The sequence below is a fragment of the Carcharodon carcharias genome, chromosome 21 (assembly GCF_017639515.1).
Source record: "Carcharodon carcharias isolate sCarCar2 chromosome 21, sCarCar2.pri, whole genome shotgun sequence".
In the NCBI taxonomy this organism is placed as follows: domain Eukaryota; kingdom Metazoa; phylum Chordata; class Chondrichthyes; order Lamniformes; family Lamnidae; genus Carcharodon; species Carcharodon carcharias.
The window spans coordinates 27,090,970-27,115,482 of NC_054487.1; the positions used below are offsets into that span (position 1 = coordinate 27,090,970).

At 43.7% G+C, this 24,513-nt stretch overlaps 1 protein-coding gene across 1 annotated transcript in view; it reads right to left on the bottom strand.

Moving 5' to 3' along the window:
* The window catches only part of cacna1c (calcium channel, voltage-dependent, L type, alpha 1C subunit), a 1,373,114-nt gene that overhangs the window by 540,200 nt on the left and 808,401 nt on the right, over positions 1-24,513 (bottom strand). Inside the window, exon 11 of the mRNA XM_041215565.1 lies at positions 5,523-5,549. Coding sequence (XP_041071499.1) covers positions 5,523-5,549 — 27 coding nt within the window. The remainder of the gene's footprint in view (positions 1-5,522; positions 5,550-24,513) is intronic.

A 24,513-nucleotide genomic window follows, 5' to 3' on the forward strand; every position in this document is an offset into this window, starting at 1 on the left:
GAAATAATTCTCTTGGAAGAATTTAAAGATTCACTTCGTCTTATAGTTAAAACCCATATTGAAGATCAGACGGTTAAAACAGCTAGATAGGCAGCAGGATTGGCAGATGATTATGAACTGGTCCATAAATCAAAACCCTTTTCCAGTCAATCCCATAAACCCGAGAAAGATAGAAGATGGGAAGGTGAAAGGAAGGCAAGTAGCCATAGAAGAGAAGGGACAGTTGGGAATTCCCAGGAAATTTTTCCTCAGGCCAGAAAGGTACTGAGAGTGGAAGTGAAATTCAAAAGCCTACATGTTTTCATTGTAACAAGGTGGGACATGTTAGGGCAGATTGCTGGAGATTAAATGGTGGACCTTAGCAGTAGTAGGAATGCTTAAGGAATCCTCAGGAAAGGTTGCATCAGAAAAAGGAAATGGTTGTTAAAACTGTAGCAGTAGTACAGGTGAAACGTTTTCCCTCAGAAAATGCAGGAAAGGGGGATATGGTTCAGGATAGTCCAGAGAATCCTTCTTTGATTACTGATGAAGGAAGTCATGCTAACAGATGTTAATCGTAATGCTTTGTATCAAAGGGAGAAGTATTGCCTTACTCCTCCAACAAAATAAGTAAAACTTAGATAAAAAGTTTGAGAGATACAGGGGCATATCAATCAGTGATGGTGGCTGATGATACAATTTGTGTTCCAGGTAGTTTTATGAAAGAAAAAGTATCGATAAGGGGTATCAATGGAATTTATGAATCTGTTTCTTTGTGTAAAGTAAACTTACAAAGTCACTTTGTAAATAGAATTGTTATAGTCGGAATTATTCTTAAATCACCTATTGAATGGGTGGGTTTTATTCTGAGTAATTATTTGGCTGATGGAGACAGTAATATGGTGATTACTGTATTACAGCAGATGGTTGATGATGTTGACCTTAACAAACTTCAGAAAACTACTGTGGCCAAAAATGAAACATTTATTGTTGATAGCAAGCAATTGAAGGAAAACCTGATTAATGTAGAAAATCAAATTTCACTTATGAAAGAGGAGTTTGCTACTGAAATAAAAGAATTGATGACAACAATTGAGAATCAGGCAAAGAAAGTAGAACACTTGATTGAGTACTTGAAACATCTAAATGATAAACTTAGAGAAGCAAATTTAACGAAGGTCAGTCTTCAATTAAAACTTGATGAACTTCAAGCATCAGTAGTCTCTATGGAATATCAGGGAAAATGCTTGATCAGGAAATGGAATTGCTAGTAAATCAGAATAATTGGCTCAATGCAGAATTAAAAAAACAAAACTAACTGAACTGTTAGAACTTCATCATGGAAAGAGCAATGAGATTCTTGAATTTCTATGCAAACTGGAGAAGGTGAAGGAGAAGGTGGGTGTTATGGAGTGTCACAGTTCCAAAGTTATTTCAGTGTATAAAAACTCTTTGCTGAATTATGGTCCAGTTGAGCAAAGAACTGGTCCAAGTAAAATTATTGATATATCAACCTCAGTAATGGACAATATGAAAATAACTAAAATACATGCAGAATTGGAAATCAAGAATTGCGAACTAAAAGGACTGAAAGTGTGAAATGGCATGGAAAAGTCAATGGCCAGAGGCATTAATTTACAAGTGCTTGACAGTGTTAATATACAAAATACAGCAGATGGAATCCAGGCATGTAGACATTTGCAATACCTGTAAAGGAGTGGAATTATATAGTTTGTGGATTATGTAAAAGAATTGAAGGGTTGGAATGAACTATAAATTTCCACAGGGAGAATATAATTGACATTGCTCAAAAATAAATCAAAAAGACCTGTTTGAGATGGGATCTGGAGAAATAACAATATCATAAAAAGGTTTAATGAGCAAACCAAGCAGGAATACAAAACCCTTTTGAATGAACATAAAAAAAAATCTCCATAACATCATTGAAATGGCGAAAAGAGATTTTGACCAGAGAAGAAATGAGATGCTAATGCACAAAAATGCCATTTTATTTTGCTAAACGGAAATGAGAATTTACCAAATTTGAGTTCGGAAAATAAGCTTGAGCATAGTATGACACCTACAGTGAACGAAATGGACGATTGGGCTGTAGACTTAACAGAAACATTCTTTGCTAAGTTAAAGACTGAGAATAAGAGGAAAAAGAAACATAAGAGTTGAGTTATGATAATACTATGATGTGCAAATTCTACTAATCTTTTTACATTTATTGACTTTGTTTAAGTATGTTTTTGTAATTGTACAATACAATACACTTGTGAAACAAAGTGGAAAATCTATTTGTATGGTACGTAATAAGCTATTGTTAGAGGTTTATGATGTTACGTTTGTGTAAGGCAGATGTAAGGCCATTGTAAAGAAAGCTTCACTGCTGTGAAGCTTTCTTTCCTCCAAAGGGATGTGTTAGGAAATATATATATAATTTAAGCAAGTTATATTTATATTTGTAGGTGTTAGGAAAAAGTTTTAGCTTTAAAGCTTAAGTTCCATTTATATCTCCGTATGTGTATGTTAAGGAAAGGTCAAATTGAGTTTTAATTTCACTTTAAAAGGTGCCTGCATTCTAATGAGGGTTTATGACTGTTGAAACTAAGTTAAACAAACAAGAATAGAGAACTTGGGCCGTTGCCAAGCAACTGAGGTCCAGAGAGGTAGGTCCCTCCCACAGACCCACACACAAGAGACTTGAAACAGCAGTTTGATTTAGAAACTGACTTCAATTGGTTTTGAAAGTAGCTACCGGGAGAGGCTGGAGCAAAGGGAACAGATAGCCAATCCCAAGCTAAAGAAAAGATCACAAAATCCAGGGGAGTGGAACAGGAGAAAGTCCCAAGCAGACCTTCTAGTCAAAGGAAGGACAGGAACCTAGAAAAGGTCCTGTTAAGCCAAGTTAAGAGTAAAGGACAGAGAGAAAGGCCCCAAGCTTCAGATTTAAAGTGATAACAGCTTGCAAGAGGCAAGAAGGTTCAAAGAGACAGCTGAAGGTCTGTAACTCTTTGCTATGGGCATGTGAAGCAGTAGTATACTGTTGACAGCTGAATTGGTGAGAGAGAGTGCATGGAAGACAGCTTGAATGCAAGTGGTAACCCAGGGAAGAGGAACATCAGAAGGAGAGTTAGAAACCCTGGAAGTGAACCCTTGTGGAAGACATCCGAAAGAAAGCATTAGTTTGGGAGAAGATTCCAAAGTGAGCTCTTTGGGAGTGGAGATTGAAAACACCTGCGTGAAAGATGGGGTTCAGTGAGGCTGATTGACTCATGGTGTGACAAGCGTCTTGGGGGGAGCTGAGGAGAGATCCATAGCATCTGGTTGAGGTGGCATCTATCACTTAGTTTCAGAGGGTGATGTGTGCGCCTGACTAAAATTGCCAATTGGTTTACATGGACTGTGTACTTACAGTGAACATTAAAGTATAAAATAGCTTTTGTAACTTGTGTTATCCTTACAAATCTGTAAAGGTATAGTAGTGGGTGAAGGAGTATTGTATCTTTTCTTGTTTAATAAATGTTTTATTCTTTTGTTAAAAATTAATTAGCTGACTCTGTTCAGTATCCTCTCTCAACGTATCTAAACAAACAAATAAAAGTTAGTATCTATCAAGCTATGTTCCACCCCAGCAATCAGGATTGCCCAGTGGTAACCTCAGCTGGCGATCATACCATACTAATGTTCAGAAGCTCATTGTATAGCTTGCTGCCACAATAATCCTGATATCAATGTCTGAAGCAATGTGCATTTAAATGTACACAAACCACTTCCACAAATTAAATACAAAATTTCAAATTTATTCAAGAAGATTTTTCCATTTAGTCATGCTGGTAAACTAGTGAAACATGAAAAAGTTCTTAGCATTAATTGGCTGATGAATTGGTGCAACATGTTGGGGAGAGGCAAAATGGAAGAAAGACAAATTGTTCCACTCTTATACACATCTTACTGGCCATAGATAGTATCATTGCTTGCTACGTTTTAGACATAAATAGCATTTTGTATGGTGGAGAGTGGGGAAGTGACCAAAAAGAAGCAGAAGAGCAAAAAATATTGAATACTTAAAAATATTTTGGAAATAACATATGGATATATTGGAAAAGGCAATTTGTGGTACATGATATGATAGTGCAGCAGTATTTTACCAGGAAAAGCTCCATGTCTGCCAAACTGAAAGGTTATTATGGTTGGTGTCACTCAGTGGCTTGTTTACCAGCAGACCACCAACCTCTTATTTTGAGTTTTGCATATAATTATGTCACAGCAGGATGTTCTCAGAGGACGGGTGACATGTAGTTGCTATGCGACTTTGAACACAAATTAGTATTCCTGTCACATATACAACAGGCAGATGGTAATGCCATTAATCTAAAAACAAATTATATACTTACAAGACATCCTAAAGCTTTAATTTGTGGAATTGCATACCTAGACCTGTCAAATGAGCTTACATGACAACCTAGAACACAACAATACTTTGCAAGGCAAGATTTTAGGAGTTTGCACAAAATGCCTTAAAACAACATACTGATTCTGTAAATGACTCAATTTTAGCATGTTAAATATGCTGACCACAGTGTCAGTTAGTTTGTTAATGTTAACACAAAAGTTGATATATGTATGAAGAATGTTTGCCCTTTTATACTCAGGGCAACTTTGTTTATTCACAATAGAGAAGAAATGAAACAGTATCACAAGGTCACGTTTGGCTATAAGATACAATTATAATTGAAAAGAATTTGCAAAGGACATTACCTTTGTTCTCTGGCTTGTTCTATTATTAACTGATGAGAAATCCTCTGAGTAACAGAAGCTGATTTTCTATAGTATTACCCATGGACAATAAGGGGTCTGGGAAATGGCTGTAACGGTTATAGTGCTGGGAAGATGAAGCACCAGGTGGGATGGGGAGAGATGCTTTGGATATGCTACTACTTGAGGTGGATGTACTAGATTAGGCTTGGGATTGAAGCACTTGGAGGAGGAAACAGTAAGCACTGAAGGGGCAATAGTGGCTGGAAGCCATCAAGGACAAATGGCTGTTTCATGATTACTGACTGTGTGGCCAGCCCCAGGAACAGAGTGTAAGCATTGACAATAGCACATAGAAGTACTACACCAAAATCAATGGCAGTGAAAAGATTAAAAAATGAAAGCAAGGTTAGTCAGTGTTTTATGTACTAAGGAGCACCAAATGCTGCTGATCAATCTAAGAACAGGTGTCTGTCAGTATCAAAAATATTTGTTGCAGCTATTGCATGGCTTTCATGTTATAACTATGGTTAATATTGTTTAAGTATAGGGAATGAAACCAATTTTTCCGTGCATGCAATTTTTAAAAAATTCACTAAATGGCACTTGATAATTCCATATAAAATGGGAAACATAGAAATAATCTTAAACAATATTTGTTTTCTTTACTGCTGGACAAATTAAGCTGCAATTGAGTCGACAGTTGTAACAGTCATGTCATTGTAACATTGAAATTGTACAAAATTAAAAGACTGTATTAAATATATTAGGTGTTAACTAACCTGAACTTGGACTTGGAAATTCGGTGCCTGGAACACAAAAGATAAGATTATAGATGATTTGTTATATTGAAATCTCCTCTAAATAAGATATTGGTTAATCAAACAGGATATTTGCCACTATCCCAGCAGTAGTGACCTCCCCGTCTCTCGTACTGAGAGTAAGTGCGAGACTCACCACTGAAAGTCATTGCTGCGAGACACACATCACCGTGAAGAAGGCCAAGTATTTGGGTTTGGACATCATAGGGGAGGATTTTCTCCTCGTCGGGCAGGTGCGGTGGGCGAGACCGGGAGCGGCCATGAAATGCTCTGCCACCTGAGCTCAGGCCCCAGCCGTGATTTCAAGCTGGTTGGCCAATTTAGGACCAGCCAGCATGAAATGCATGCTGAGAACTTCAGTGCTGCCGGGGTGGGGGCAGTGAAGTTTGCGCATGCGCGGGGTTACACTCACTGAAAGCTCCCTGAAAGCACAGAGCTGCCTCAGGAAGCCGAAGGATTTAAAAATGAAATATGAAGATTTGAAAACTAAGGGAAACATGTCCCCACATGTGGCTCTGTCACATAAACAGAGACATGTTGAAAATGAGTTTACATTTTTTTAATCGTTTTGTTATTCACCACTGCAAACCTCATCCCGCCCATGGACGAGGTTTTGCAAAAAATGCAAAGGTCGCCCGGCCTATTTGTCTGGCTGCCAACCATAAAGTTGGACGGGCAGTGAAAAATTCAACATAATTACCAGCTTAAGGGCCTTAATAGGCTTCTTAACTGTCGGCAGGCAGCTGCCGACTCTCGCGCGTGCCCACCGACTGAAATAGTGCGCGATGACATCGGGACACTCACTCGACGCCATCGTGTGCTATTCACACTCGGGCACGTCGGGTACGCGACCATAGTGAACTAAGACTAATTACCATTTATTTATACAAAGTGGGTACATTGCCTTCTTTATTTTTTCCCTTCTTCCCCATGTGTTTTTCTTTCTCTCATCCACTAGAGATGTTATTTTGTTGAACCCCTGGAAAAGTTGCTGATCCCCAGAGGACCGCGGGTCCACTGATGTATAACATGGGTTTGCGAAGAGGAATTGGGGGAAGCATTGCATCAGAAAGACATGTCATCAGATGGAGAAGAATTGGGTGAATGTGAGGGTGAATTGGAAGAAAGGGCCAGCTCGATATCTGGCAGTGAAGGGGGGCAGGGAGCAGTTGATCTCTCAGTGCTGTTGTTGGCTTAATCAACTACCTGAAAATGACAAGAAGCCCCTCTGGATTAACAGTTCTTGTTAATCCTCTTCATCATTCCCTCATCCTATTTTAAAAATAGTCAAACCATCAAAGCAACTTTTAAATCACTGGCATTATGACATTATATTTGTCACTACTTTTCCTTTCTATGGATTCTCCACAACATGGGTGGAATTTTACACCTGTGGGATTTCACGGTCCAGCCAAAGTCAATGGACTTTTGAATGGCTCGCCATATTTAATGGCCCTGCCTCTGCTGTAACAAGACTGTAAAATTCCACTCCACATGTCACGTTCAGCTGAGTGGGGTTGGATGGGCAAACTATTCCTATACCTCATTAATGCTATTCTTTAACTAATTGTTAGACTTGGCTGCACTACTCCTATGATTCTCCCTTTTTCCCTGTCTGGCAGTCTCTTAATTACATTTCATAGTTCTCCACAACTGAACCCTGGCACAAACTCAACATGCCTTTGCCATCAGACCAACACTCCCTTATTGTCTCATATAACGGTCATTATTCCCATGTAATGGCAATTGATAAATTGTTGATCAATCCCTATTGAGCTCAGTATTACCTTCACAATGTTAGAGTCTTTGAATTTAAAGCCATATTAAGCATTAGAGTCTGTGCACCAAGTAATTTAACTACATTAATAACTTACTAAAAGTCTTTCCAGTACAAATTTTAATTTGCATTATAAAGCATCTGTTACATTCTAAACATGAAGGTAAGTGCTGAGTTTCTATGGAAATAGAATACTCTCTATTTCAGTGTGTACAATCCAGATGTCTCTCTGCTCAATGCGAGCGGCATCTCAGGGAAACAGCACTGAGGCAAAAAAAGAATATCAATTTATCAATAGACAATGTATGGTGGGCTATCAACATCACCTAAATTGTTGGCTGGGAAGAATTTCTAGTTATCTAATATGAGTTATTCACTAATCTCTTTCCTCTATGTATGTCATATAATTTCTCAGCTGCATTTTAACATTTTTTCTGTAAAATTATGTTTAGTACTAAAGTATTACCCAATTCTAAAATTTCTCAACACTCGGTATGTGCATATGGCAGAAATCACAGTACTCAATTTCTCCTAAAACTAAGTGACGCTACAAATTGATCCTTTATGCCATCCTTAATATTACCAGTTCATTGACTGTTGACCAGACTTGGTACACATCTTTGCCACAACTCTCTGGCCACGATTTGATGGCCCCTCCTGCCTGGCAGGATATTACGGTCCTGCCGAACTGAATGGAGATTTAAATGGCTTGCTGCATCCGCCGGAGGGTGACATGCCGCGGCTGGGCCATAAAATCCTGGCCATTCTGTAACACCTATGTAGAACAAATAGGCTACTAAAGGAACATTTTCACAAGTGTTAAGAACTTCAAAGGATAAAACATTTAATTGTAAGTTGACAAAGCATTATTAACTACTATTCACATTATTTGATTTAGGGCAGAATTTTCCATGCCCATTCGTGGCAGGCATGTTTAGCAGCGTGAGCTGACAATATGGTGAGAAGGTCAAAAACTGGTTTCACAACATCGTGAAACAAGTTCACAATTGTCTGTTCTGCCTGTCAATGGTAGGCTGCGTTTCCCACCGTCGGACGTTGGGAACTTCATAGTAATACATCTGCATTTTATTATAAGCCCAGCTTGCCGGAATTGTTGCCCTCCATGCTGGATCATCCAAGCATGTTTTTCACAACTGTACATAAGTGACGTGCACTTGTCAAGCTGTACTGCGCATGGGACTTTGAGTTTTGTTTGCCTACTTTGCTTCGGGCAGCACTCACAGTCATCAGTGCCAGGTTTTGCAGGCTGCACAGCATCAATTTTAGGGGGTTTCACGGGCAGGTCTTCACGTACCAGACCAGCCATAAGTTAGGGGTGACTTTTCAATGATTGCAGGGCTAGGGCTTGCTTGAGGAAGAGGTAGAAGTGCCTTCAGGTGAAGGAAGAGGCTGCAGGGCAAGGGCTGTGCTGGGAAGTGGGGTATCCCAAGTGTATCTGGTGGCACAAGTTGATCTGTGCAAGTGGCCTCAAGATGGTGAGGGCTGAGGAGATGAGGCCAGATGGAGATGTGAGGCTGCGTGTGTGTGTGTGTGTGTGTGTGTGTGTGTGTGTGTGAGAGAGTGAGTGGTGATGTCTCTTGAGCTGGCAGTGAATGAGATGTCAGTGAATGTGTGATGGGCTTGAGTGTGTGAGTTTAGAGTGATGTTGCCTTACCCTGGCGGCACAGATGAGATCATTCACCCTCTTTCTGCACTGGACGCCAACCTTTTCTGTGCAGCATTGGCACTGATTACCACTGCCATCGCTCATCAAGCCGGAGTGGTAAGTTTGCTGGACCTCCTGCGACAAGAGCGAGGTTAGAGGACATCATGGTGGGCCTCTACGGTATCCAAAAGGCATTCTGGGATGCATCACTGATTCCGGGGACTGCAGTCCTCTTCCCTTTCAGGGCCATGTCTTCTATGCAGCAGTACTGGGCTGGAAGCACTGAGAGATATGCACGCAGCTGCACTTTAAATATAGCACTCAGCGTGAGAAAGTGGCAAGGCAAATGAGAGCCCACCACTACTGAAACGGCGTGTTTCCCATGACTAAACTCATGATTAATGAGGAGGGATTGGGAGGATATGACATGAATTGCGGCCGGCAGGTATAACTTTCTTTTTCCCGTCCACTGTTGCACAGTGCAAATCTGGGACGATTCCGCCCTTAGATTATTTGTTCTTACTCAGTGATCTTGTTGCTTAATTTATTAGTTCTAAACACCTTTGCCTCAACACCCTGACCTTACTGAATGCTAACTCAAGCAATAACTTATTCAATGCAACACTCCAGCTGATCCCTACATTCATGCTTATGTTTTTTTCTATCCTTCAACGTAAAATTTATCAACTAAACGTCTGACTAATTAGAGCCATTATGTTGTTTTTTTGCTGGTACAAGAGGTCATTTCAACAGCAATCAGCTGTTCTTGGATTCAATGCAATTTTCTCAGAGAGCGCAAGGAGTAAGGGTGGCGGAAGAAGTAAGGGTGTCTGAAGGAGTCAGGAAGGGGGAAGGACTAAAGGGGGTGAGTCCGGGAAGGGAGAGTCCAGGGGCGGGGGGGAAGATGTTCCAGAGAGGAAGTCCGGAGGCGGGGGGTGGGGGAGTCCAGTCGGGGGGCAGGGGGAAGGAGTTCCAAGAAGGGAAGGAATTCCAAGGGGAGAAGGAGTCCGGAGTTGGGGATGTCAAGGTAAATGTTCAAGGGAGGACTCTGTTCAGCTCATGATTGTCTCCTGGGGAACAAACTGAGGGTGGGCATGGTATGAGGGAATAGTAAGGATGACCAAGGGCGGAGTGAGGCGGTAAGGTGGGTGGGTGAGGTTGCGATGGTATTGGTAGAAGAGACGCAAGGGTGGTTGGTGGGGACTCAGAGGCAGATGCAGACCCTGGGAGTAGGAAGGAGGAGGTCGGGGAGGTTAATGTGGATGGGGATGTGATTTTTGGGAAGGAAGGGAACGTGCTAGTTCACCTGGACATCCCCGAAAGAAAAGGGTTGTGGCCAGTAGGTCATGGAGACCAGATGGCCGGTGATGCTGGGGGGGTCAACAGTGATGGGGAAAAGGAAATGGGTGACTGGGAGAGGGGAAAGGATGGGGGAGAGCTGGATAAAACATAGCAGGACCATACTTGCCAAATGGAAAGTGAAACAAGAGTTGTGGTGGGCAAGATCAGATGCCGCATGGGAGTGTGATTAGTGGGTGGCTGGAGATGCAGGTCAGCTCAGATGGACAACTGAAAGTGAAGCCCAGCAGGCAGCATTGAAAATGCTCAGGAAATTGAGATGAATGTGATGCGGGAAGGATCCACATTCTGGGAGAGTGCTTGCACGAGGCTCCTACTTTTCACTGCAGAATCACTTGCAGTTTGGCCTGCGTGCAGCTGAACTGCTAGTCGTGGGGGGTGGTGGTGACATAGGGGGAGGACTCGCGAAGCCTGTCAATAAAGCTGAAAGACACCATTACACATTATTCAGTGAAAGTGAATATATTTCCAGATTGTAAAGTGACAAAATGTGTTCACTCGTGCAACGAACTGTGATCATAATTTCTTAACTCTTGAATGCCTTAGACTTCTAATTTCTGCCCCAACATCTACAGCAGGGGTGGAGACAGCCTATTGGCCCAGTTACCTCTGATGACTTTGGCGTGGGTCTTCTGGAGAGCCAAGGCCTGGGAGGACCTGGTTTGCTTTGGCTGTCCTCCTGTGGGCCAGCTGCACCCTCTGTGGTGAGAGCATGAGGTTGGGGGGGGGTGGGGGGGTGGTCACAGCAAAGGGGCCTCAGAGGGAGCTGACAGCCTCTGAGATTCCTGAGTGGATGACCTGCGGTGTCCAACTGCTGTTCCTCCTCCCTTCGGGTGCCTGAGGGCCCTGGCCTGACTCCTTGAGGGGAAGAAGCACCTAGGGGGACATTGAGGTGCCCCATTTCCTTCTCATGTAACCACTGCATTTGACCCATGGCTACTGTGATGGAGTGCAGGTCTGCGCACATCTCCACATTTTGCTGGACCTGGGTCTCCAAGGTGTCTGCCATCCTCCCCATGGAGAACTCTATATGCAAACATGTAGGCACCACTTCATCTAGCTGATGTTCCCCCTCCTTCTGTTGACTCTCCAGGATGAGTTGGAAGGCCAAATCCAGAAGCTCGTCATCTGACTCAGACCTCACAGATGACTCTTTCCCAGCAGTTCTCCGAGTGCCTGGGAGCTCGGCTGAAGCTGCCTCCCGCTGTGGGCACATGTCAGTACTGTGACCACTAGATTATGAACCTGAGCCTGCTCCAGATCTAGGTCCCACCAAGGTGTGTGTCTCTACACCGCGGAGGGCATGGATAAGCACTGTGATGGTCTTCCAGGCTGCTTATTTCCAGCTCTTCAATGGAGCACGTGTCCTCTTGGTTGGAGGTGAGGATCTGGATGGAGCTGACTGACTGGCTGACCGAGAGTGTTGGTCACTTGGCAGGGCTCCCGGTGAACTAAAGTAGATATAATTAGCGTATGGCAGCACAGTCAAAACCAGGAGAGACAGCATTCACATTTGCGTTGAGAGAGAGATGATATGGTGCAGGATTCTCACGAGGTTGTTGGTTGCCAACCTCACTGTCGCAGCACGCACAGTCCATGTCCTCATTAGTCAGCGTGATGGCATGCTCCTCAAACTGAGTGAAGGGCCTAATGTGGGCCACTCCATCCCCAGCTTGGGGCCTCTCCCTGCTGTTCTGAACCAGCTTCTCCTGCATGAAAACAGATGAAGAGACTGTGAGCAGGACACATGGCACTGCATGGATTGTTTGTGTGGTGAGCGGAGACATGGACAAGATGAGGACACATGCTCCAGAGGATATGAGCCTGATGTAAATGTGAGGGTGTGTGTGAGAGTTAGTGATGTTGTTCCTTGAGATGTGAGATACCTATGGATGTGTGATGGGTTTGTGAGTGTGTGAGTTGAGGGTGATGAGAAGAATAACTTACCCTGGCAGAATGGATGAGACCATTCATTCTGTTGCACCACTGGGTGGCTATCCTCTTTAGCAGGGCATTGGTGCTTACCGTTGCTGCCACCACCTCTAATGCCAGACTAGTGATGTTGATGCCCCTCCTACAGCCAGAATGGGAGTAGAGGACATCATGGCGGGCCTCCACGGTGTCCAAAAGGCGTTCTAGGGACTCATCACTGAATCAAGGGCTGCAGTCTTCTTGCCTTTAGGGGCAATGTCTTCTGTGCAGCAGTCCTGGGCTGGAGGCACTGAGAGGTGTGCGCTCGGCTGCACTTTAAGTATGGCACTTGGTATGAGGAAGCGATGAGGTGATGGCATGATGGGCAAATGAGAGCCTGCCCGCCATAAAAACGGTGTGTTTCCTGGGAATACATGATTAATTTAGCGGGACTGGGACAATACGGCATGAAAAGCCATCATTGCAGCCAGCGGGTAAAACATTCTTTTTCCCGCCCGCTACTGCACTTAGTGCAAATCTGGGACAATTTTGCCCCCTGAAATTTCCTTGCAGATTTGTTGCTCTACATCTTTCCCAGTGATTGGCAATCAATAGGCTACACTGAGGAATGTGATTGCACTTTTTTGTTTCTCATCTTACATCTAGGAATATTTAATACCCAGGCCAGGTCTCTGTTGAGCCAGGTCTCTGTTATAGCCACAACATCATATTTCCTCATGGCAATCTGTGCCTATAACTCATCAATCTTATTTAACCACACTCTGCATATTCATATAACATGCACAATCACCTTAATTTAGACTTCACAGGTACAGTATCTCAAATCCAGCACCCTTGGGATTAAGGCCTTGACAGATTTCGAATGTTGCTGGATTTCAGGTTAGCAGTTTGGGCCATGGGCAGTTTGGATTGAGCCAGGTTGGGTGGGGTCAAATTATTGGAGTGCGGGACAGAATGGCATGCAAAATGGTAAAGCCAGTAACTAGCCTGGAACCACACCGTACCAATGCAGTGCCTAACTGAATTGTCAGATAATTTATGTTATTTAAATTTTACTCAATGAAAATTGATGCATGGAACATTATAAAAATGTCCAGATTTTGGACACTGCCAGTTTTCGGGTAGCCAGGTTTGAGGTACTCTACCTGTGTTACTTTCTCGTATTCTGAACCCATCTAATAACTTAGAATTTCCACTTAGTCAGCTCTTGTCTAATATGGGACTATTTCCTTTCTCCTTTCTGCCAATATTCTAACTTTATGCATGTTATTCCTCTTTTCTACTTCCATATGCTGCTGCCCATTCCCCTGTGAATTTAGTTTGAATTCTCCACAACCACACTAGTGCATCTCTCTGTGAGAACATTAGTCCCAATCCTGTTGAAGTGCAACCGGTCCCTTTTGAATAAGTGCCCTTTGCCCCAAAATTGGTCTCAATGCCCCAAGAATCTGAAGCTCTCCCTCCTGCACCATGCTTCAAGCCATGCATTGACCCTCACTATCCTCTGATTTCTACTCTCACTAGCGAATGACAGTGGGAGTAATCCAGAGACTACACCCTTTTAAGTCCTACTTTTTAACTTCTTCCCTAGCTGCTGAAAATCTGAATGTAGGACCTGATCCCTGCCCTTTCTATGTCATTGTTACTGATGTAGAGCCACAGAACCATAGAAAAGTTAAGGCACAGAAAGGTGCCATTCAGCGCATATGTGTCTGCGCCGGCCAAAAAATAAAAACTAAAAGATTAGCTGCCCATTCAAATCCCACCTTCCAGTGCCCAGTCCGTAGCCTTGCAGGTTACAGCACTTTAGGTGCAGATCCAAGTACATTTTAAAAGAATTGTGGGTTTCTGCCTTCACCACCAAACCAGGCAGCGAATTGCAAACACCCACCACTCTCTGGGTGAAGATATTTTTCCTCATGCCATCTCTAATCCTTCTACCAATCATTCTAAATCCTTGGTAATTGACCTCTCCGCTAAGGGAAACAGGGCATCCTTGTCTACTCTATCTAGGCCCCTCATAATCTTGTGCACCTCAATTGGGTCATCCCTCATTCTACTCAGTTCTAAGGAAAACAACCCCAGCCTATCCAATAATTCTTCATAGCTGCAATTTTCCAGCCCTGTCAACATTCTTGTAAATCTCATCTTTACTCCTGCCAGGGCAATTATGACCTCCCTGTAATGTGGCGACCAGAATGGTACATAAAATTCCAGCTGTGGCTGAACCAGCGTTACATACAATTCCGTCATTACATCCCTGCTTTTGTATTCAATAACTTGCCCAATAAAGGAAAGCATTCCACATGCTTTCTTCACCACATTATCCACCTGTCCTGCCACCTTCAGGGACCTGTGTACATGCATTCCAAGGTCTCTCACTTTCTCTATATCCTTGCTTTGTTTGCGCTCCCCAAATGCATTACCTCACACTTCTCTGGGTTGAATTCCATCTGCCATTTTTCTGCTCACTCGACCAACCCATTGATATCATTCCAGAGACCACAGCTATCCTTTTCATTATCAACTACATGGCCAATTATTGGGTCATCTGAAAATTTCACAATCATGCCACCCACATTTAAGTCCAAATTATTAATATATACAACAAACAGCAAGCGACCCAATACTGAGCCCTGTTGGATGCTACTGGAACCGTTTTCCATTTTCAAAAACATCCATCAACCGTTACCCTTTGTTTCCTTCACTGAGCCAATTTTGGATCCAACTCGCCACATTCCTCCGTATCCCATGTGCTTTTACTTTCCTGACCAGACTGCTATTTGACTTTGTCAAATATCTTACTTAAATCCATGTAGACAACATCCACTGCACTGCCCCCATCAATTCTCCTTGTAACTTCCTCAAAAAAATTGATTAAATTAGTTAGACATGACCTTCCAATAATCAAACCATGCTGGCTATCCCTGATAGATCTCTTCCTTTCTAAGTGACAGTCTATCCTATCTCTCAGAATTGACTCTAATAATTTGCCCACCACTGAAATCAGACTGACTGGCCTATAAGTATTTGGCCTATCCCTCACACCCTTTTTAAATAATGGTACAACGTTTGCAGACCTCCAGTTCCTGTTCTTGTCCTGGGAGTGTTTGATGGGACTCTGTAGAGAGATCTTTACTCTGTATCCAGCTGCGTGATGCGTCTACCATGCAAGTATTGGATGGGACAGTATAAAGAGAGCTTTACAATGTATCTAAACCCATGCTGTATCTGGCCTGGGAGAGTTTGATGGGTCAGTGTAAAGACAGCTTTACTCTGTATACAGCACCATGCTGTTCCTGCCCTGGGAGAGTTTCATAGGATAATTTGGACAGACAGAGTTTTACTCTGTATCTAACGTCTGCTATACCTGTCCTGGGAATTTTGATAGAAATCTTATGACAGATACTTAGAGCTCACGTGCACAGACACAAAAACACATGCTCACACACACATACTCACTCTCACATGATGGTTCAGCCAATCATTCAGAAGGCAAATGGTGTTTGTCTTTATTGCCAAAGAAATGGAGTACATGAGTAAGAAAGTGCTTGATGGGGACAAGGTGGAGGGAGCTTTAGTCTGTATCTAACCACATGCTGCACGAGGCCTGTGAGTGTTTGATGGAGACAGTGTACAGAGTGTAGCACGACTTCTGGCTCACTCCCTTCCCCCTGTAGGATATTCTGCACCCTCTCCATGATGTCCTTTACACTGGCACCAGGGAAGCAGCGCACCATGCGGGACTCACGATGATGGTTCCAGAAATGCCTACCTGACCCCCTGACTATGGAATCTCCTATAAAGCTACATTTATACACTCTGCAGTTTTAAATATCAAGATAATAAAAACAATAATAGATTCTGTATTTCACCTTAACAGAATTTTAAAGAATTAAAAAGTGTTATGCCATATACCATTCATTTAATTAATAGTTCAAATCACATCATCAATAGCTTGCTTTGGTTTACCTCAAATGATGCAGAGCGACCCTCAGCAACCTTGAAAGAGAGTGGAAGAAAACAACAATGAAAGAAAAATAAATACACAAATACAAGAGCAGCCAGAAATTAGAAGCTGTAACACAGAGATGACATAGGGAGAATAAGGCAAAAAAAAGTACAGAATATTGTCAAAGAACAGAACAAATAGAGATTGACAGCTTGGCCCTGAAAGAATTAAGGCAGGAATAAATTCAAAGATAAGTAAAGCAGATAGTATCCCTCAATGTAAGTCAAACCTATGTCAATCTTAGCCTGGCAATTACCTATGTAGGATATGCAAACTAAGAAAAGTGAAAAGGCAACAAGGAATTGATTGTATGAACTACAGCAGTTAATTCTGTCAACCCAAAACAAATACAAATGTCTGACTTTGGATCTACCTTGCATGTGCTCTGGGCTCCAAATTGTTGCTTTATTCTTGAGAAATGGTTTGGGCCTGAAATTCCTCCTGGAGTTTTTCTGATGTACAACCCCAAAATTTAGGACACCAGTGAAATCCTTTGAAAAACGTCTGAGATAGGGAGCCAGATTTTCAATGCGGGTTTGGGAACTCCATACCCGAATAAATTCATGGTCCTAACCCTGCACCTGAGCTGTGTTACACTTTTGATGCGATCTTCAAATGCAAATGGGCTAATTGCCCAGGAGGCAAGCTCAGTGCCCGATCAGAACCATGTTAGGTACTACCACGGCCTTGCCAATTAGAGCAGGTAGCTCCTTGAGGTGGAATGCAGTTGCAAGGGGCTATGGTCCAAGACAAGAAGGATCATCACTCTTGTCGGTGCTCACTGGACCCGCCAATCAAAAAGTTGTGCAAAGCAAATTAACCGAGTCACATGGCAAACCCAACAGAAATGTTTGAATACACCTGGAAAAATTTTCAAAATCTCATTCAGTTTCAGACAGGCCCTTTAAACAAGTTCCTAAAGAGCTTTTTAAGTGGCTGATAATTGAGGGTTAGTGCCTTACCCACACTCTGCACTTCAGTAGGCAATTGAAAATTCAAGACTGTCCATGAGGTGTTGGGATCCCGACATGACCTCTGGGACTACAACTTTCAAAGGCTGCCTGCATCGGCTCCTGACCACATTACCTGCTGAAAATCCTGGCCATGGTTTCATAATTAGCTCTAAGGGGTAGGACCTCCATTTACCCTTTATGAGGCAAATGAAAGTAAGGCTCACGCTTTGAATGTAGACCCTACCAGACATTCACATCCCACGAACGACTGAAATAAAATACTATGTCATGCATATCACCCAAACACATTGCACCAGAATCATCAGCAATTTATCAAGGCTCCTTCAACAGCACCTTCCAAGCCTGCGGCCTCTACCACGTAGAAGGACAAGGGCAGCAGATGCATGGAAATAGCACAACCTGGAAGTTCCCCTCCAAGCTGCACACCATCCTGACTTGGAATTATATTGCCATTCCTTCACTGTCACTGGGTCAAAAACCTGGAACTCTCTTTCCAACAGCACTGTGGGTGTATCTATACCTCATGGACTACAGCGGTTCAAGAAAGTGACTCACCACCACGTTTTCAATGCAATTAGGGATGCACAATAAATGCTGGCCTATCCAGTGATGCTCACATACTGTGAATGAATAAACAAAAAACTCACTGACACACTTTTTCCTATCCTGCAGGACAAAGTGGTGCACAACTGCAGGCAATAGGAACCGAATGATGGTGGACAGGCACAGTTGCATGTCTTCACACCAGTGCAGAGTTGCTGCTCACCATCACTGGAATAACTGAATGCTCATATTAATCCTCCTCCTCACCTCCCATCTTCTCCTTATCCCATAACCTCTTCTGTTTATATGTCACAGACGGTCTAAGTTCATCCAGGCAAGTGGAGAGTATTCCATCACACTCCTGACTTCTGCTTTGTAGATGGTTGGCAGGCTTTGGGGATTCAGGGGATGAGCTCCTTGTTGCAAGATTCCTTCTGACCAAGCCCTTACCACAACCTTGCCTTTATGTCTTTATCTTTTCAGTTATCTAAGAGTTGCCATCTGGCTAAGTGGTGATGGAAGGGAAAGAGATGGAAACACAGGAGGACAGTAGTGAAAATGAAACATCACCATTCATTCTCACATTCACAGCCAGCAGCTCAGTTACCAACAATGCATACTTTAGAGCCTAGCTTAGAAGCAGGATCTGCATGTGGTGAGACATTGGACATGAATGGCCTGCAGCCAAAGTAGGGGAGAAGGGTGGTGCAGCAGTCAGCTCGCCAGATTTGGAGGTCGCACAAAAATTCAGCTCCAGAGCACTCAGATGAGGACTTTGATGGGGCAACATCATCTCAGTTCCAGGACATCACTGCAGGAGTTCCCCAGGGTAGTGTCTTAGGCCCAACCATCTTCAGCTGCTTCCTCAATGACCTTCCTTTCTTCAAAAAGTCAGATGATTGCACAATGATCAGCACCATTCGCGACTCCTCAGATACTGAAGCAGTCCATGTCCAAACGCAACAATACCTGGACAATAAGTGGCAAGTAACATTTGTGCTACACAAGTGCCAGGCAATGACCATCGCCAACAAGAGGGAATCTAACCATTGCCTCTTGACATTCAATGGCATTACCATTGGTGAGTCACCCACTATCAATATCCTGGGGCGTTGTCATTGACCAGAAACTGAACCGGACTAGCCATATAAATACTGTGGCTACAATAACAGGTCAGAGGAAATCCTGTTTTGAGTAACTCACTTCCTGACTCTGCAAAGCCTGTCCACCATCTACAAAGCACAAGTCAGGAACATGATGGCATACTCACCACCTGCCTGGATGGGTGCAGCTCTAACAACATTCAAGAAGCTTGACACCATGCATGACAAAGCAGCCTATTTAATTGGCACCCTATCCACAAACATTCACTCCCTCCACCACCAGTGGCAGCGGTGTGCAACATTGACAAGATGCACTGCAAGAACTCATCAAGGCTCCTCAGCCAGCATCTTCCAAACCCACGGCCGCTACCAACTAGAAGGACAAGGGCAGCAGCTGCACGGGAACACCACCACCTGGAAGCTCCTCTCCAAACCACTCATCATCTTGACTTGGAAGTATATTGCTGTTCCTTCACTGTCACTGGGTCAAAATCCTGGAACTCCCTCCCTAACAGCACTGTGGGTGTACCTACACTACATTGACTGGAACGGGTCAAGAAGGTAGCTTACCTTCTCAAGGGCTATTAAGGATGTGTAAAGGAAATATCATCTTTTTTCTAATATTACTGTGGGATACTAATGCAGAGATTGTGTATATGTTTGTGTGTGTGTGTGTCTAGTTTAATTAAACTTCAGACAGTCAGACTGCAAGGGGACATCAAAAGGGGTTAGGTATAAAACAGGCATTTGAAATGGAGATGGGTTAGCTAGGATGAACTCTCTGCAGATACAGTGTAAATGGAATTTGCATTTTTCGATAAGTTGAGAGGTTCTTCGATTTTCAAAGGGATATGCTAAGGTGTTTATAACTGGCAAGATAAATAAGGCAAAGTTATTAAGTTTATTTTTCCTGAAAGTGCTGGCCATAATAACAACATGAAAGATTTTTATATTCTGGGAAAAATAACTTCCAAAGGAGGTTTGAAATAATGGGATTTACAGATCAAAAGGGAGAACATGTATTTAAAGAAAGGTGGAAAGGCGTGTGTGAGTGTGGCGATGTGAGATCTTGAAAGGTGCACCGTGTGAAGCAGATAAGTTTGCTGTTCCAGTAACTAAGGTTGTTAAAAGCTTTGGAATTTCATTGTTGAGTGAAAGGGAGAAAGAAGCTGTGAAATACTTCCCTTACAACACTGTGCTTGTGGTAATATTGCTGGATGTTTTATAGATTAAGAATCTGTTTGGACTGTTGCCTGAGAGGGGTGTGTATTTGGGAGTGTAGTTAAATAAAAATCTTGTGAGAACTGTTGTAAAACTAAATGTAACTGTGTAACTGTAGTTTTGTATGTTTAAGTTTTCTTTAGTTAATAAATGTTTTAATTTAATCTTTAAAATCTCTAAAGGCGATAGTGGACTCAGTATCTCTGACCTCAGTGTACAAATTTTTTTGTAATTAATACAAATTGCAAAATCGTTGTCATAGAGTGGCCAAGTTTCCCTTTGGGATTTGGTCAGCCTGGCAATATCATCTACCCTATCATTACCAATGGGCAATAAATGCCAATGACATCTACATCCCATGAATGAATAAAAAAAAACATACAGATAAAGGCCGATGGGCATGCATACAGAAATACTTGCTGCATTAACAGGCCTGCCAGAAAGCTTGCAGTCACTATCAAAGAACATGGAGGAAATTGGCACCAACCTTGCACATAGCACTGTGGTTAGTTTGGAGCCCATCATTTACAGCGTTTCCATTACCTCACTTGTGGACTCAGCCATGATGCAGCATCTGATGGCTGATGTCTCAGCTTCAACTACAGCACAAACAAAAGTCATGCGATATTTGAGTGCTACAGTAACAGCTGAGACTGACGTTATGCAAACTCAACTTGCTGCCACAAATGCTCAGACTGTTGCCATCATGGCTGCTGAATATAAAGGTATTTGCAAGGTTTCATAGCATTCCAGCAATCTGTCCTTCAATACATTCCTATGATTGCCGAGGGACGCCTGGGTGGGAATGACAATCAGATACCATTCGTCTTTCCACACTGCCACTTTGCCAGTGCGCTTCCTGTGCCTGTCAGTCAGGCAGCTCAGATTGATGCTGCCCATGCTGGCATGGTGCAGTTCAAAGCCAGACCTTCTATGGCCAGAGCTGCGTGAGGCCATTTTGAAAGGCCTGCAGTTTGCTCTACTGAAAGTCAACAGCCTTCCATCAGCCAGGCATTGCTGTCCTTGCCCTATTCTGAGGTTGCAAGTCTCTTGCAACTGGTGGCAGATTTCTGTGAGCACTTCCATAGTGAAACAGAGACATCACACATACCAACACCAGAAATGTTTGCACATAGCGCAGATGGCATTTTGGAGCCAAAACAGTACCCACAGAGCTAAAAATATGGGTGCTACACAACAGAATTTCCTTTTCTGAATGTTTAGGTACCAGCAAAATTTACCTGCTTTCAATGTGATTCTCCTGTTTATCTTTAAAGCCCAAATCATTTCAACTGGAAAGTTCTGGAAAGTTGACTTTCCTGACTCTATAGTGGCGGACTGGGAGATGGGATGGCTGGGAAAAGACGTTGAGAGGGAAACCCGACCTTTTTCCACCTCCATAGTGAAGGGAGCTTCAGCAGGGCTCACTGAGTGGCCACATGAGGGTCACTTCCTGCTCCCATGGGCATGGGCAGACATCCAGGTAAACCCTGGCAGACTCTTCACAGATGGGGGGGCATCCTCCTTAGTGGCTGCTCCATGGTGCATCGAGGGATGCCCAGTGCCAATGGCTGCCCCCATGGACAGGGCACCATTGCTGCAATATGACAGCGCTCCCGATCGCAGTGACTTGCCTACCTGATCCTGGCTGTTCAAAATTAACTTACCAGCTCTTCAAGGGTGCCTCAACATTGAGCTTCACCTTGCAGCCTTTACAGTGGCCATCACCTGCTGAGCTTCCAGCCTTCTAATTAGGTGGTGGTCTGTTAATTGGCTGCTGCCAGCAGAATGCCACCCCAGGGCATGGGCTTGGCTCCCTCGTTTGGGTCTGGCAATAGAACTTCTACCATGGTGGCAAAATTCAGTCCATATTTTATAAAGAAATGTTGGCTTTTAAATGGATATTTTTGTTACAACTTTACAGAACACTTTCAGTGATGTGTTGTATGTTGCCATATTTTGTAGAAAAAAATTGAAAATATCTTTTTGTTTATATTCTACAATTTAATGTGACGTAGTTTCTTAAATGTCCAAAAATGTAACCGAACATTGCCAATTAAATCACCTGTAAACTGAATGTATATTAAGCAATAAGAAGAGTTGATTAGAACAGGTCAGATGAAAATAAGAGGGTGCAAGGCAATCATGGGAGAAGGCTCAGAAAGGCTGGCAGCAGATGAGAAGATTTTTGGTACCAGGCTGCTAATGGGCTTTGCCCAATGATACTTGAAAATAGTGCCAAAGTCTTGTGTACATCATTGGGCCTCAATTTTCATTCATTGATAATCATCCATGTTAAACAGATGGGCATCTGGCTGCCAATTTCCAGGTCCAGCTGGTAATGGTAGCAGATGCATTAGCAGCAAGAACAAAGCTGTAAGTTCTCTGTCATCATTTTCAGAATTCAGAGGTAATGAAAATTGGCAGCTCTGTTTGTGGCTTCAGATTTGGTTTCTCATCCCTTACATTTTTCCCACCACTTTTGCTCCTACCCCATAGATTCTTTGGATATGTTAACAAATTTTTAAAACGATTATCAGCTTTCCGTTTCCATATGTATATATAGCCAATCATCTTTAAGTAGTCACATTCATTTAAATTTTAATTGCTGTTTTTCAAGCGAGAGAGCTCAGATGCCGTACATCATTTGTCTTCCCACCCCCTTCATTAGGCAGCTTCAACTCCTACCTTCCCACACCCCTGCCTGGCAGAGGGAGATCACAGTGGTTTGATTTTGCAGGTTCGTTTCTGGGACCAAAAAACCTACCGATTATTCCATGATGACAGCATAGGCATTTTTGCTTCCACCCCTTTGAGGTTTCATCTTTGAACTTCAAGCAAGAGAAAACAAGAGCAAGCAAGCGAGAACTACTTTGGATTGGCTACTCTCTGATATTACTCTTTTTCTATGTACAATTAGCAAGCAGAATCTGGATCTCTCCAACTGCATGGTCGATATAAGGAATGAAATACACGAGAAACCCTGTTATGAACTTGTTGTTCTTCTAGGGCAGAACTTTCTAGATGGAGGGGTGGAGCAGGAGTGGGCGCAGGTGGTCGCAGGCCCATCCACTGCTCGCGATCGGGTCCGCGCTGCCCTTTTACATGGGTGGGCCAATTAAGGCCCACCCAGTGTACTTCACAATTCCTGTGCATAGCGGGAATGAGAGCGCTCAGCTGTATAAAGGAAGGCCTGACAGCCTTGTAAAGGCTGCTTGCAATGGCTGAGTGAAGGACTCTGCAGAGGGGCAATGGAGGTTAAGCAAGTCAATCCAGGGGGTAGACCATGGGGGCAGGCCAGGATGGAGGGCAGGGAGTCCAGTGTGCCTTTCGTTTTTCTGATGAGTGCCTTGCTGCCCTCCTTGAGGAAGTGACAAGGCGGGAGGTGCTGGTTCCCCAGGACAGGAGGAGGAGACCCCCCCACATGACAAAACGTGCCTAGGAGGAGGTGGCGGAGGTGGTGAGCTCACGTGACGTGGTGTGGCACACCTGGATCCAGTGTCGCAAGCCCTTCAATGACTTGTTATGCTCTGGAAGGTGAGGATAATTTGGCATTGGTCACTTGATCCAGCAGGTTGGCTTTCCCCCTTACTGCCACCACCCGTGCCCAAGTCTGAGTGCAGTGACTGCGTTGAATCATTGATGGCATGTGTCCTTTGCTGGGTAGGCCAGTAGATATTGCCCAGGCCGAGGTCAGCCTGAGAAGTTGGTGAAGAAATGGGTTCTGCACCCACAGCATGTGGTACACTGAGAGCCACATGACTATTTTGGGGGCAACCTGGAGGAGCTGCACCTGGGCGCTGTGCTTAAAGTGCAGGACATGTCCAAGTCAGGGTGATGACATGCTGGGAGGGGAGCTTCAAGGTGGCGCAGCAACAAACCATCTGCTGCCCTCTGCGCTCCACGTGCTTGCGCCTCCTTGCTATGGAAGGATATACCATGTGGTGCCCAATGTGATGTAGGCAGCATGTGGCCAAGTGGGGGGGGCGGGGTGTGAGTGGGAACAGGCCTAGCACCTTTGTGTGAGTGTTTGCCAGCAGCGGGGTGAGGAGGCACTGGAGCCCTGGTATGTCCCACTCTGGTTGGGGTGGGCCGCCGCGAAGAGAGTCCATATACAATTTGCACAAATCAATGCTCTTCTCTCATTTTCAGGAGAGGAAAGCTCATAATGCTGCAGAGCGTGTGAGGACTGGCGGCCAGGCGCAGTTAGCCATTCGGTTTGAGCAAGAGGCCCTGGATTTGGAGAGGCACCATGCGCCGAGGTCCACGGGTGTCGGTAAAGCTGGGGTGCTATGGCCGGGTATGTATGCCCAGCAGTGAGGTCAGCATTGTTCTCCTAACAGCTAGCATAGTGCTGAATGTTAA